The sequence below is a fragment of the Thamnophis sirtalis genome, unplaced genomic scaffold, assembly GCF_051295495.1.
Source record: "Thamnophis sirtalis isolate CommonGarterSnake01/CBP01778 unplaced genomic scaffold, rThaSir2_p1.2 scaffold_1, whole genome shotgun sequence".
In the NCBI taxonomy this organism is placed as follows: Eukaryota; Metazoa; Chordata; class Lepidosauria; order Squamata; family Natricidae; genus Thamnophis; species Thamnophis sirtalis.
Genome location: NW_028261381.1, coordinates 66,299,635 through 66,315,395, shown reverse-complemented (window position 1 = coordinate 66,315,395; position 15,761 = coordinate 66,299,635). Strand labels below are relative to the sequence as shown.

Here is a 15,761-nt window from a genome sequence, read left to right as displayed (position 1 = left end):
AACAACTTGATTTCATAAATCTTAAACCAGGGTTTCTCATTCATTATAGCAAGGGTAATTAGTCTTTTAAGAAGCACTATTATGGGCTGTTTAATGCTGTGCTAGGGATCATACTATCAAAAGTAGACCAAATCAAGTCTTTAGATGGGAATAGGATTATTCCCAACATAATTAATAATCTCCTCTTTTATCACAGGAAGAATTACAGGTGGTTACAATTTTTGGAGGAGCTTTGAAAAAATGAGCCCATAATTTTAAAGATGCAAACGTTATTTTGGGACAACACATTATATGCTTCTGTCAGTGTTAGTTGTTGCATTATCAAAGCAGGAGAAATCTTATTATTGCTAATTTCTATGATGGGTAACTATTACTGGTCTTGTTTTATATGTCTTCCTCTAAAGTCTGAATTCTAACATCAGCTGTTTGACAGTTTTATTTAATCAGCTGAACTGGAAAACAAGCCTGATGAAAAAGTCTATGGTAAATTTAATTTACCGTAGTACATTAAGCCCACCCAAAGAAAGCTATCAATCCAACTCAACTCAAAGACTAAGTTGACTCCATACGAAGTCTAAATTTGGAAGCCTTTGGCCTCTAGATATTTTCAAAATTTTCAGCATTCTTCATAACTGGCCAGGCCGCATGACAGTTGCAGTCCAGCAATGTAAGAAAACCCACAGGGACTTTTTCTGTTAGACAGCATTATTTCTACTGTGGTTTTTTTTTTTTTTTTTTTTTGCCTTCCTATTTTCATCTCCTGCAGATTATCTGCAGTCCCATAGTCAGAACTTAATCTCAGATCATGTGAAATGTAAAAGAAATGCATGTTGGTAACACCTACCAAGTAACCTTCCCAGTACCCTCCTTCTTATGACGCAGCCTTTTCTTTCTTGCATGATTGGAATGTGTACATCATACCAAACTGAAATGTGGTTTGTTTCCTTGGGTTTTATAACACATGTGAATTCAACTACGGTGGCATGTAAACAATCCTTTCTGGTTAAATATACAGGGTGAATTCAACAAACTGTAGTTTCTTTAATGTCATGATTATGCAAACTGCCGCTTTGCATGTGTTTAAAAAACCTGCAAATTCACAAAATGACCTGGACATCCCTTCTTCTATAAATTAAGCTATGCTTGTAATTATCCTAACTTACTTCCTACTTCCACTGACTTAGCCACAATGTCTGTTTGCAGCATTAAGCAACTGGTTCATTCCATGAGACAAGCAGTACTCGGTGTGCCAGAAAAATGGCTAATTCTGTATCCCAGCAAGTATAAAGATCCCATACAGTAACTTTATTCTTAGAAAACAACCAGCCAACCTAGGGACAATACAAAAGGCCTTCCCAGAAGGTTAAAACATCTGGGCCTCTGCAAAGCCTGGCACACATACTGAACTAACAATATATTTTGGCAATGCAGCCAATGAGAAGCTGTCCTTGTGCCAATGACCTGAGCTGAACGACCAGCCTTATAATATCACCCCATGCTAAGAACAGGTAGCTTACACAAGAAGGGTGCACTGGATGAGAATCACAAGCAAACTTGTCTTACAAGCCAGATCCGTTTTGTTTTTCCACAAATGGCTCAAACAGTTTAAGAATGGAAACTATAACATGGTTAGTTGCACCACGTTCCTTATGCTCCAAAGGAACTTTAAAAGAAAAGATGTTCTAAATTGTGTGACCTTCGGCAACTGCCAGTCCTTCAATAAGTCAGTTGTAAGAGATAAAATAAAGTAGGAACCTAAGCTCATGATATGCCTAACCCTATCATGGCATCTCAGTACAGCTTTGTTTCCAGGCTCATAGTTGAGCAACAAGGCTACATTTACTGAATAAAACCTGAGTGTCACAAGGAGGGAAATCAAATAGGAGGAAGCTGCGGGTTCTATTTATGTTCTTCAGGCATGGAAAGAAATGGGTGGTGCTCCTCTATTAATTCTCCTCAAGCTTCTGAAGGCTACCAAGGCATTACTTTGCCACTCCTTCTCCAACTACTTGAATTAAGTTTGTTACTAATGGGACTACACTGCTACAACCAGATGCCTCTTCTCATCAACTCAGAAACACAGCAGGCCGTTGGTAACAGTAGTGGCCCCCTAGGATTTGCCCTGCAGGTTGTGCCGCACACCCTGGGTGCTAAGGAGTGTTGGCATTGGTTCAGGATTGGCCAGAATGCCTAGCTTCAGCCCCACTGTGTTTCCTCTTCCCACACCTTCTACCTTCACTTTTGCAGCAGGTCTAAAGCTTACCAGGCTTACATTCCCTCTGCTATTTTTTAATGGAGACATCAACAAAGTGACAGATATACTCTCAGCTTGCTTTTACCTCAGAAATGGTGCAAAACAGATAGTCCTTGACTTACAAAAGTTTGTTTAGTGACCATTCACTGAAAAAAAGATCGTTTTTCACAGTTATGACCTTTCCAGCATCCCCACAATCATGTGATCGAAATTCAGATGCTTGGCAACTGGTTCGTATTTATGACCCTTGCTATATCCCAAGGCCCTTTTGGGGCTTTCTGATGAGCAAAGTCAATGGGGAAGCCAGACTGGCTTAATAACCGGGGTTACTGACTGATTATCAACTGCAGGGATTCACTTAACAACTGAGGCAAGAAAGGTCGTAAAACGGCTCAAAAATCACTTCACAAATGTCTCAACAGAAAGGTTGGGCTCTATTAGGGTCGTAAGTCGAGGACTACCTGTGCCGTCCCTAAATTATATACTCCCCCTCCCCCTTCCAAAAATGACTCTATAGGCGCATCCAGCTGGATTTGGAGGGGACCGAACGCCTTTCCCCAGGGCCCCCCTCCCTCTCCCGTGTCAATGAATTCCCGCTGCCGGATCTGGTGTATGTTTGCGAAGTAAAAAGCCCAAGGAGTTAGAGGGAGTTTCCATTGAAAGCGGCCAGGTTTTTCCTTCTCTCGGATCTCCCTGAAGCTCCTCCGTGTGAGAGATCTAATGACTGGGGTGGTCGGTACTCACCGCTTTCAGCTGCTCCAGCCGGTCCTTCATTGTGGTCGGGTGCGGCTCCTGTCCCTCGGCCAAGCAGGGAACCCAGGAGACCTGTGCACGGGGAGGGCCCCTCCAGGAAGTGGAATCCCAGCGCGAAGTCCGAAAAGCCGAGCGTCCTCCTCTTTCGCCTCCTTTGCTCACTCTCTAGGAGGAGCGTCCGAGTCGCACCAGGGCGGGAGGGCGAACGTACATGCCGGCATCTCCAGCCCACCCCGCGCAATCTCAATCTGGCTCTCGCTCCCCCGGCGAGCCTGATCCTCCGGCGCTGAGCTGGCTGCAGCTGCTAATCCCCGGTGACAGACGCGGAGGGAAGGAAAAGGGGGAGGGGAGAAAGCGGGGAAGAGCGGAGGCCCCGCCCCTTTTACCTGGGCAAAAGCTCTCTTAAAGAGACAGCGGCCGCGCCTAGCGGCTCTGTCGGCCAGGAGTCGTGGCTTCGCCCGGGAGGGCATTGACGACGCGCTTGTATGACTCCCGCGACTTCCTCTTGTTCTAGGCTGGGTTGTTTTGTAGCAGTTAACAAGCCGACCGGCAAGTCCCTGAACTCACACCGTGACCGGGTGAGGACAAGGCTGATTATCTGCCAGGTACGGTTTGGCTTGGTTAGCTTTTAAAGGAGGGGAAAGAGGAGAGGAAAGAAAGAAAGGGGGGGGGACTTGCAGGAACAAGCCAAAAAAGTGAGTGTCTGTGAAGTTTCTTTTTAAAAAAAAGAGAGAATGGGAAAGGTCGTAGGACAGGTCTTAAGGTGCAAGGCAGAAATGGGTCAAGAGAAGAGGGAAGGGTTAGTATTTCCCCATGGGCTTTTGAACTACCAGCTATGTCAGGGGTGCCCAAACTTGGCAACTTTAAGACTTGGGGACTTCAAGCTTTGCTGGCTTGAGAATTCTGGGAGTTGAAGTCCCCAAGTCTTAAAGTTGCCAAGTCTGGGCACCCCTGACCTATGTAGTAATTCCTGGAGCCCAAGGAAAGAAGCATGGCACCAACTGCCTTTCACGCTGAGGTTGGCCCAGGCCAATGTTTCCTCTCTGTAATAGAGGAAACAGCAGAACTTCTTAAGAAATTTGCCAGAATTGGAGATACAGATAGTCCTCGACTTACAACTGTTTGTTTAGTGACTGTTCAAAAGTTACAACAGCACTGAAAAAAAAGTGACTTCTGATGGTTTTTTCACAGTTGCAACTCTTGCAGCATCCCCATGGTTACATGATCAAAATTCAGATGCTGGACCACGGATTGATATTTATGAGGGCTGCAGTGTCCCTGGGTCATGTGATCCCCTTCTGTGATCTTATGACAAGCAAAGTTGAGGGGGAAGCCAGATTCATTTAACAACCGTGTTACTAACTTTACTGCAGCGATTCACTTAACGTGTGGCAAGAAAGGTGGTCAAAATGGGGCAAAATTCGCTTAGCAAATGTCTCACTTAGCAGCAGAAATTTGGGGCTCAGTTGTGGTTGTAAGTCGAGGACTACCTGTAGTGCATCTGCTCTGCAGTTGAAAAATGTCATGGGAGAGCAAAGAAGCAGCCATCTAGAAAGGGAAGAGTGAATAATGCTATATATAAGTACATACTGACATCATTCGGCTTGCAAACTTTCCATGAAAATACTGTTGAGTAGCAAAACTGTATGATTGGCTTTTAAAGGAGGGGAAAGAGGAGAGGAAAGAAAGGCGGGGGGGGGGGAAACTGTATGATGAACTGTATACCAAAACTATACATAGATACATCATATCAAATTGGACTGTGGGTAATTGTGTATGAAAAATGTTTTTAAAAAGAGGGAGTAAGGGACACCAGCCCATTAACTCCCCCCCCCTCTCCAGGTCTCTAAAACTGAATCCTGTCCTGGAATTTCTCATTGCTTAAAGAAGTGGGGACCCTGCAGCTAAATAGAGAGGAGTCATTTTTGGCTTAAAGCGTGGCCGGAGCTGCCGTCTTTCTATAAATCTTGGTGTGTGTGTGTGTGGAGTGCTGGCTTTGTTTCAGTAAGTGGATTGATTGGATGTGTGGCTGTATCATGATTATTAGATTGGTGCTGATTGGTGCTGGCTGTGGGTCCATTGTTGTTTTGTGTTGTAACAGCCTGGGTGGTGGGTGGTGCTCATTTGTCACATTTATTCATGTTGTGGGGGTGTTTCTCTATTTCAGTAGCTTCCATAATAGAGAAACACCCCCACAACATGAATAAACTTCCCACCTACCAGACATCTGGAAACCAGCCCTGGTAAACAAATGAGCCCCACCCACCACCCAGGCCGTTACAACATAAAACAACAACGGACCCACAGCCAGCACTTTAACTGAAAACCTCCAGTGATGGAGCACCCAGAACTCCAGGAAGCAAGCTATTCCACTGATTAATTGTTCTCACTGTCAGGAAATTTTTCCTTACTTCTAGATAGGATCTCTCCTTGACAAACTTTCACCCATTACTTCTTGTTCTGCCTCTGATGTTTTGGAGAATAAGTCGATTCCCCTCTTCTCTGTGACAGTTGAGTAATGTTAAACTGTTTGAATTACATAAAGCTTCTTGATAGTTTTTGCTTCCTTTTTCAGCATTATACATGTGATATTTATCCCCTTGACTGTTTAGTTATTTCATCATAAGATATTGTCTCATTTATAACACATAAGCATATTGTGTCCCACTTAAAGCACTGTGGGTTTATAACTTTCCCTCATGAAAAGAAACCCAATGTTATTTATAATTTATAAGAGATTTAGTCTAAGCAGTGGGCCTTTTCTGCTGTGGTGCCCATATTATGCAATTTTCCATCCCCAAAAATAAGGTTGGCCTCCCAACATCTGAGGGGACAGGTGAACTCATATGATGGCTCCCTTATTATTAACATCCTTCCATTATTTTCTTCTCTTGCTTTAGCTCTGCTTTTAAACTTTCTAATTCTTTGTAATAATTATTATATAATGGTTTTAAATAATGGTTGTCATATTTATTTACTGTTTTTATTGGATTGGTGTATGCTGCCCAAAGTCACATTCTATGAGGTGAGTGTAGCCATTTAAATTTGAGAAATAAATAAATTTGAAAGTAATAAGATCCAAGCCATTTTTACTATTCAATTTTTAGTAATGACAATCAAATAAAGTTGCTTCCAACTTCATGACTTTCTTCTTCTTTTTTTTTGTTAGCAGCTGCAGCAAGGATCCCAACATCCATTCCCACCTGTGGAAAAGTTATGGGAGACCCATAAGCCAGACTTCAGTGTTCATGGTATCAAACAGTATTCAACAAAATTCTTGATGACATGCTATAGTATACTAAGCGGCCCTCAATGAAATCGAGTTAATACCCCTGCCTTAGAGGATATTTAAAATCTTCACTCCTGCCCCCCCCCCCCCCGCCAGCACAAACACTACATAGAGAAAAAAATCCATTGTATTAGAGAGCACTACCAAGAGTGATCCTGGGAATCCTGAAGATCAGCATTCCATTGCTAGCTGACAAATAGACTTTGTACAGTTGGGCGGGGGGGTGTAGAAAAGCCATTTTAGCTGCCTGCCATCCTATCCATTTCCCTGCCAATCAACACCGATAGCCCTCTGAAATGGTACAGCTGTGCTTTTCCCTTTTAACTTTTTTAGGATTATTAAGCATAAACATGTTTTTAGCATTTGGGCGGGATCAGATTTAACATTCCAGTACATCATACAGTAGCCTCACAAGACAGGCTCATATTGTCTCCCTCGGGCTGGGAGATGAGCAACAGTGGCTTATTCATGATTGTCTAGTACATTTGTGGTTAAATATTCCTTCCCGCTTATGTACCATACAGACTCTTTCAAGAGCAATTCAGCCTTCCAAATGCCTGCATGACACACAGCTTCTCAGATTTTTTAAGGAAACATGCTAAGAAAAAATGTAATTCTAGACCTATCTTGCCCTATCTTTTTTGAGGAAACTTGAGAGTATACAGCAGAATCTCTCCATAATTTATTTTCTCCTCATTGGACAGAGGTAAAATGGGCCAAAGTCACCCACTGAATTCTATGTCAAGTGGGGCTTCACTTTGGGCCTCCCTGATCTTACCCCAAATGTCCTGAACTCTAAAAGTGTGTATTCTTATCCTACCAGTTGTTTTGTACCACTTTCCATCTGTTAGGCCATTCCTCGGCAACTGCCCAGATCTAAAGCACACTCAGTTTGGGATCTAAGACAGGGCTACAACAGTAGTTTAAAAATCTGTCTATTGAAATGTCAAAAAATAGAAAATCTGACCCCAGCAAGCAAGAAAGAAAAGTTTAACATGATCAAATATAATCAGGAACAAAAATGGAATGTTTTAGTCTAGGATAGAAACTTTAAGATGGTGTCCTTCCTGACTGCATTAGCAAGCAGAACCTGAGAGGAAAGATGGAAGGATGGAAACAATAGAGAAAGTATAGGGATTTGGGGCCCAGGTCTTCTTGGGTTCCTCTTCTCACAGATCAGGCAGGATTAAGGCAACTATCTAAGTGGGTAGTTGTGACTTTTTGTGATTCAAGGCAGAGCAGTAAATTCTATCTATCCTCAAGGCAGGTGAGTTTGTTTGAGTTTGTTTATTATTTATAGGCTGCCCTTTTCCCTGAGGGGACTCAGGGCGGCTTACAATTTGTGGGGAGGGGAATACAAGACAAGACATGAGACAATACATAAGTAAAAAATAGAACACAACATTCATTCATCATTCGGGTGGGGACGGATTAGAATCTTTATCCCCAGGCCTGACGGGATAGCCAGGTCTTGAGGGCTGTACGGAAGGTCTGGACGGTGGTGAGGGTGCGAATCTCCACGGGGAGGTACCACGGAGGTGGTAATCATTGAGTGCCTGAAGGAGAACTCAAAAGAGTCCTTCAGCACACAAAGGGAGGGCCAGCTCTAGCAAAAAGCAAACAGCCTGGGACCATTACAAAAATAAGGTTCCTCTCATTCAAGACGATAAGGCCACCTGTAGTGCCTCATGGGCAGGAGTAAAAGGCACATGAAATTTGTTTTTTTTATAAAAGTTTTTTATTTTTAAACAAACATAAAACATACAAACATAAACACAAAATATAAATCCCTCTCCAATTACTTACAGTGTGTCGATTGATTCCAAAACTTTTGTGCTTTCTCACAATAGTCTTCACTTGCAATTTACATGAAAACTTATATAATTCTAATATGTATGTATACAATAGTTATGGTTATTAAACATTCATTTGACTGTAGCTATTATTACATCCATTTTATGTAAAGTATTCTAAATTTAAGATAAATTTATATTATGGCATTTACATCATCCTGAAATCATCCAATAGTATTAATCTTTGTATTCTATTCTATATAGAATTATTTATCTTTTATAACAGAACTTTTAAACATCCTCTCCATAGTCCTCACTTAGAATTTATATAAAATTTCATATCAATCTAGTGTGTGTATATGTATGTTTGTGTGTGTATATATATACAGGGGTTGTGACACTAAATATATACATTTTGTGTACAACACAAATGTAACAAAGGCAACAGTAAAAATATTGGGTTTCTGTCTGGATGGTCTCTTATGACGAGCCGATGGACAGAGAATGGAAGCAGTGAACTTCCTCCCATATTTGGGCATACCAGGGGTTGTGACTTTAAATATATACCTTTCTCCCTGGCTCAGCTGATAACGGAGGAGAGCCTGTGGCTTAGTGGTTAACACATCTGCCTAATATGTAATACAGCCCAGGTTCGAATCCCAGTAAGGGTATGGCTAGCTGATGAGAGCTAAATAGCTTGAAATAGATCTATACTAGTCTCCCTTTATTTATCAGCACAAATACAACACAAATGTAACAAAGGCAACAGTAAAAATATTGGGTTTCTGTCTGGATGGTCTCTTGTGACGAGCCGATGGACAGAGAATGGAAGCAGTGAACTTCCTCCCATATTTGGGCATACCAGGGGTTGTGACTATATATATAGTCACACACACACACACACACACATATATATATATGTGTGTGTGTGTGTGTGTGTGTGTGTGTGTGTATGTATATGTATATATGTATATACATACATACATACATACATACATACATACTACTCTAATTTTAACTAAGTTTAACTTAATTTTTATTCTAACATTTCATTTCTTCATCCTGTATCCTTCCATTAATAGTGCAATCTTATATCTCCTGCCATTTGTGGTATTTGTATAATAAGTCTTGTATGGACTTTTCTTGGCATCTTGTTGTTCATTGCATATCTTGTAAAGACTCGAAACCCTCCATCTATTCCTTCCATCAGCTTGCCATTAGTTACCACCGGTGCTTCTGCCAAAATTTCTCTCATTGTTTATGCCAATTTTTTTCCCTTCTCTTCTTCCATGTTTTGAGGTTTGAGATAGGGTTCCAGTTCATTAATCTCTCCTTTCAACATTCCACTCCTGTCATTTCCAACCACGCTCAATTTACTGTCAATATTTTTCTTTCTTTTTTTCATCATCGTTTCATAAATATTCCCAACTCTTCCCTCTATTTTTTCTGTTTTTAGTTCTATGTTCTCCATCCTTTTTTCAATGTTTTTTGTTCTTATTTGTACTTTTTGAATTTCAAACATAATCATTTGCAATGTTAATTCTTTTTCTTCTTCATGTTGCGTCATTCTTCCAGCTTATAAACACTGCCACTAAAACATCCAAAGCTTTCTTGTTAAGTTTCAAACAAGTTCACTATAATCTTTCAAGTCAAGGTTTTCTCTTCACTCCAGTCCAGCTATTGATAGTACTCCAGAAGAGCACCTGTATGAACAATTCGTACTCTTCCTATTATCAGGAGCCTTGAAGTATTAAATGTGAGTCGAATGTTCAAAAGAAATAAAAAAATGTTTCCAAGCCTCCAGCCTCTAGATGGCAGTGTTGCTTCTTTTTCCTCTGCCTCTACCCCTCTCTTTAAATTCTGGGCTTAAGAAAAAAAGTGCTTAAAAACTAACAATCCAGCCAAGCATTGTAAAAAGAGAAGAAAGAAAATCAATCCACAAATATGAAAAAGAGGAAAAATAGAAGAAGAGGGGAAAAAGAAACAAGTCCAATTTAAAAAGTAAGAGTTCCATCCATTAAAAATAAGCAAAATTAAAAAAAGATAACACACTAAGTTTAATACAGGCTTGCGTACTCTCTTCTGTCTTTAATTTTAATTTTACTCTAAGTCTTTTTGGGTGTTTTCTTCTCTAATAGTAAAATTTATCTCACCATTTCGACACTCTTTCCTGCTCTTCTTCCATTCAGGGGCTATCCCAACCTTCTGCAGCTTCAATGGCTGCTTCTCATTGTTGCCAGAAAAAAGAGCTTCTCCTGGATCAATCAGGGACTTTTCAATGTCCCTGAGATCAGCAGGACATGCCCTTCTCTATCACCGTCTCTACAGGATGGGTTAGATCCAAAAGGACTCTCCAGCAGCAGAGATATTGACAGCAATCCTGGAGCTCCAAGATTGCATGTCGTGTCGTAGCGACGTCAGTCCCACCTTCCCGTCACATGAAATCTATTGATTGCAGTATGCCGAGAGTTCAATACAAGATGGGCAGCTATATAAATGTTACACATAAATAAAATTACTATTATAACTATGTCTTGTATATTATATGATCCATTTCTTTTTAATGGCTTCCTTAGTACTTGCAATAAACATGTTTGTTAGAAAGCTATGTCCTTAAATCTCTACCTGCAAGACTTCAAGTTTCCTTGATAAGAAGCCTACCAGTCCTTCTGCTTTGCTTAAAGATTGGGCTTGCCTGACCCTCTTCCGAATTAGTATGCCTAAACCCAAACAGTACTCTAGTTATTTGATAGCTTGGCTAGAAAATGCTGAAAATACACATCCAACTGCATGGCTGTAACAGTGTAAATTATTCAGCAGATTAAATCAGTGTTTCTCAACCTTGGTGACTTTTGAGATGACTTTAAGATGATCACTTAAGTTTGAGCCAGCAATGTGTTGCCACTGCTAAAAAGGCCAGTGCAGTCTCAGGCTTCATGAACAGAGGAATAACATCAAGATCACGAGAAGTGATAATGCCACTTTATACAGCATAAGTGAGGCCACACTTGGAATACCTCACACACTTCTGATCACTATCATACAAAAAGGGTGCTGGGACCTATGTGTACAGAGAAGAGCAACAAAGATGATAAAAAGGTCTGGAGGTCTAAATTGTATGATGAATGGTTGAGGAAGCAAGGTATATTTAGCCTATTGAAGAGAAGGATTGGGGGGAATGACGTGATCTGACTTCCAATATTAGATGGGCTAGCAGAGAGAAGAGGGGATTGACTTTTTCTGCAAAGCACAAGAAGGCAGGGCAAAAAATAATGGCAGAAGCTTATTAAATTAAACCTAGAACTAAGGATAATTTTTTTGATACTGAGCGCAATCATTGGAACAGCTTGTCTCCTGCCTCCTGGTGCTCCATCACTGGACATTTTCAAAAACAGACTGAACAGCCATTGGACTGGGATGATATAAGGCAGGGGTCTCCAATACACAGCTCCACTTACACAAGTAGTGAGGGTACATGTGAAGCTCCATTTGTGTGAGCGCCTTGCTCATGTGCTTGCTCCTCATGCAAATGAAGCTTCGTGTGCATCTGCCTGTTGCTCACAGTAACCATTACCTCTCCCACCCCCCCTCAATTTTCCGCAAAGCTGGAAAACCTGGAGATTGCTGGTGTAAGATCTCCTGGAGTAGAAGACCTCTTGAGGTCCCTTCCATCTTTATGATTCTATGTTCTAAAAAGTGGCGATTTCAACCCCCAGATTCCCCATGCTGGCTGGGGAATTCTGGGAGTTGATGCCTCCACCTCTTAAAGTAGCCAAGATTGAGACACACTGGATAGGTAGTAACTAGCTTGTTGACCTTGATAGTCAGGTTCAGCTTCTTCAGCAAGCAGTCTCTGATAGACCTAGAAGCAGCTATGATTAAGGGATGCTATTTTTGCTTAGGAACAGGGGGGGAAAGGACAGTGCTTACTTAGTGCAAACAACTGAGAAAGCATTAAAAGCTGAGTTTCAAATGTACTAATAAAAGGCAAACTACTATCACTAACTTTAATACTGATTTTTGAAGTGAATCAACTGATAGATTGTTTTCAAAGCTGCCTGGTTTAAATTTTCTCCAGCTCCATTCAGGAAGGTTTATGATTCTGCAAAAAGCAGAGGTGAATAGGTTTAGGTTTATTCGATTTATATGCCGCCCTTCTCGCAAGGACTCAGGGCGGTGTACAACATTAAAAGAAACACATAACACAAAAGTAAAAAAAAAAAGAATATCCCAAACCCAATTAAAATTGACAATGACATTTTTTTTAAAAGAATTCAAATTAAAATTAACAGTAATCAATAATTTGTTTTGTTTTGTTCAGGCCAGGCTGGCTTGCTGGAAAAGCCAACTTTTTAGGGCGTGTTGGAAGGACCGGAGGTCGGGGATTATACGAAGCTCTGGGGGCAGCTCATTCCAGAGGGAAGGCGCTCCCACAGAGAAGCCTCTCCCCCTGGGGGTCACTAGCCGACACTGTCTGGCCAACGGCAGGAGGAGGCCAACTCTGTGGGATCGTACTGGACGATGGGAGGCTACCAGTGGCAGTAGGTGGTCTCACAGGTACCCTGGGCCTAAGCCATGGAGCGCTTTAAAGGTCATAATTAGTACCTTGAATTGCACCCGAAAGACAACCAGCAACCAGTGCAGGCTGCTTAAAAGGGGTGTAACATGGGAGTACCTGGGTGCCCCCATGACAACCTGCGCAGCTGCATTCTGGACCAGTTGAAGCTTCCAGGTGCTCTTCAAGGGCAGCCCCATGTAGAGAGCATTACAGTAGTCCAGGCGAGAAAGGACGAGGGCATGAGTGACTGTGCACAGAGCATCCCGATCCAGGAAGGGTGCAATTGACATACCAGGCGAACTTGGTAAAAGGCCCCCCTGGTCACGGCCGTCAGGTGTTCTTCTAAACTAAGTCATGTATCCAGGAGGACGCCCAGATTGCAGGCCCTCTCTCAGGGGGCTAAAATTTCTCCCCCTATCATCAAAGATGGAACAAGATGCACAAATCGGGATGACGGAAACCACAGCCACTCCGTCTTGGAGGGATTGAGCTTGAGCCTGTTCCTCCCCATCCAGATCCGCACAGCCTCCAGGCATTGAAACATCACATCGAGGGAATCGTTTGGGTGGTTTGGGGTAGAGATGAAAAGTTGGGTATCATCAGTATATTGATGATACCGTACCCCAAAACCACAGATGATCTCACCCAGTGGTTTCATATATATGTTGAACAGGAGGGGTGAGAGAACCGACCCCTGGGGCACCCCACAAGTGATGCGCCTCGGGGTCGATCCCTGCCCTCCAGTCAACACAAACTGTGACCGATCTGACAGGTAGGAGGAGAACCACCGTAAAACGTGCCCCCTATTCCCAACCCCTCGAGTCGTCGCAGTAGGATACCATGATCAAAAGCCACTGAGAGGTCTAATAGGACCAGAACAGAGGAACAGCCCCTGTCCCGGGCCCACCAGAGATCATCGGCCAACACGACCAATGCTGTATCCGGGCCTGAAACCTGACTAAAATGGATCCAAGTAGACAGCTTCATCCAGGCACTGGGGAAGCTGACGTGCTACCGCATTCTCAACAACCTTCACTACAAAGCGAAGGTTGGAGACCGGACAATAGTTGGCTAAAGAAGCTGGGTCCAGGGAAGGCTTCTTAAGGAGGGGCCTCACCACCGCCTCCTTTCTGGTGGGAAAGAACCCCTCTCTCAATGAAGCATTGGTAATCGCCTGGAGCCAGCATTGTGTCACCTCCCGGGAAGCCGAGACTAACCAAGAGGGACATGGGTCCAGCACACAACTGGCAGCACTGAATCTCCCCATAATATGTTTTCCCCATAAAGTTTTCAAACAGTGTTTAACTTTAGGAAAAGGCCAAAATACAAGCATCTAGCGCTTAAAGTTATACACTGGTACTATACCTCATATAAAACAACTTAACAATATATACAGTTAAAAACATTAATTTTAGCAGTGATTTAACTTTTTATTTTATTTTTTACAGTTAACAAATCTACATACTGAATCTCAGTAGGCCCTATTATTTGTTCAGTTTTTAGACAGCTGCTTTTCAAGCATATATTTTTGGTCTCCTACCCTTTTTAGTATTTTCTTCAGAATTTAATAACAAGAAGAGAAAAGACAGTTAATATCTACTGCAAGCAATAGCATTTTGGGATGCTTCTTAAATGCCACCTGTAAATAAAATGTTGACTTCTACATATAAAACAACCTCCACAGAAGACCCATTAGCCTCACTATGCAACATTTCTTGCTATTCCTTGAAGAAACTAAAATTCCATTTTGGTCAATAAGTCCGAATGCTTGTGAGAAATCAGTGGAAATATTATCTGTATAAACCTTGAATAAATCTTTCAGTCCCATACATTGTTTTATTTTTATTTTCTGCGACATCTTGCTTCTACCACATGGTGGTGCTAGTTGGGATTGCTACACCCTTCATTTGAACGAAAGATTCTTTCTAAGGATTTTGGTTAGTGCATCTTTTAATTCCCTGTTCCGCATGGTATAGATCAGGGGGTTTAATACAGGTGTGCCAAAGGTATAGAATATAGACACTACCTCACCTTCCTCTGCTGAGTAACTGGAGCCAGGCCGCAGGTATACTAAGCCACCACAGCTGTACTGCATAATGACAACCATCAAGTGAGAGGAACAAGTTGAGAAAGCCTGCTGCCGACCTGCAAGTGGGCTAATTCACAAGATGGCCATCACAATGAAGGTGTAAGAGATCAAGACTAGGAGAAATGGAATAGTCAGGACAATGGTGCAGATGATGAAGAATGTGGCTTGGTGAGCATGAGTTTCCCCACAGGCTAGTTTTAAGACAGCCAGGAAGTCACAGAAAAGTGATTGATCTCATGGTTGCCACAGAATGGGAGGTGTAATATCAAGATAGTGATCTGCATGCCAAACAAGCAGCACATGGTGAAGGTCTCAGCTACAAGGGCAGTGCACACCTTCCAGCTCATAATAACACAGAGGGTGGCAGATGGCCACATAGCGGTCATAAGCCATGATGGATGGCAAGACACAGTCACTGCTTCCCAAGAAGATAAAGAAAAACATCTGGGTGCCACACCCAGGCAAGGAGATGGAGGGTTTCTTTGCAGAGAGGAGGTTGGCCAGGGTAAGGGGAGCAAGGGCAAAAGAACAGACCATTTCCAGCATGGCCAAGCTTGACAAGAAAAAAAATACATGAGTGTGGAGGGAGTGTACACTGTGCACACTGAGTAAAGCAGCAGAATTTACCAAAAGACTGAGCAGGAACAAAGCTAGGGAAAAAAACAAAAATCAACAAATGCACCTCGGGGAAGGTTGAAAAGGGATGAAAGTAGAAATAGAACAGTCTGGTGTCGTTTTCCCTTCCCATGTACACTGCGCAGCATGATTTGGTGCAAGATAAAAATGAAGAAAATAAATCACAAAGATGCAGTTCTTTGTATTTTTCAACATGGTAAATCAACTCCTAGCTGACAATGGAAGGCAGAATCCCCCCGCCTCCACAACTTCTTTTTTTTTGCAAATGAAGTCAATATCATGTGTATATGAATTACATGGCATAGCCAAAGTGGTAGTAGCTTTGGCAAACTACTGTAAATTTAAGAATTGAACATTATTAATTTGACTGTCTTGCCTTGTTTTTCTTT

At 42.1% G+C, this 15,761-nt stretch overlaps 1 protein-coding gene and 1 pseudogene across 4 annotated transcripts in view; both read right to left on the bottom strand.

The window, feature by feature from the left end:
* STX3 (syntaxin 3) overlaps positions 1 to 3,337 on the bottom strand; it is a 38,027-nt gene extending 34,690 nt beyond the window's left edge. For all 4 annotated transcript variants that reach the window (XM_087714507.1, XM_087714508.1, XM_014059354.2 and 1 more), the window contains exon 1: positions 2,999 to 3,337. In XM_087714507.1, coding sequence (XP_087570633.1) covers positions 2,999 to 3,028 — 30 coding nt within the window. In that variant the 5' untranslated portion in view covers positions 3,029 to 3,337. The remainder of the gene's footprint in view (positions 1 to 2,998) is intronic.
* Positions 3,338 to 14,550: 11,213 nt separating this feature from the next.
* On the bottom strand, positions 14,551 to 15,484 carry LOC148049488 (olfactory receptor 10V1-like; annotated as a pseudogene).
* Positions 15,485 to 15,761: the final 277 nt, after the last annotated feature.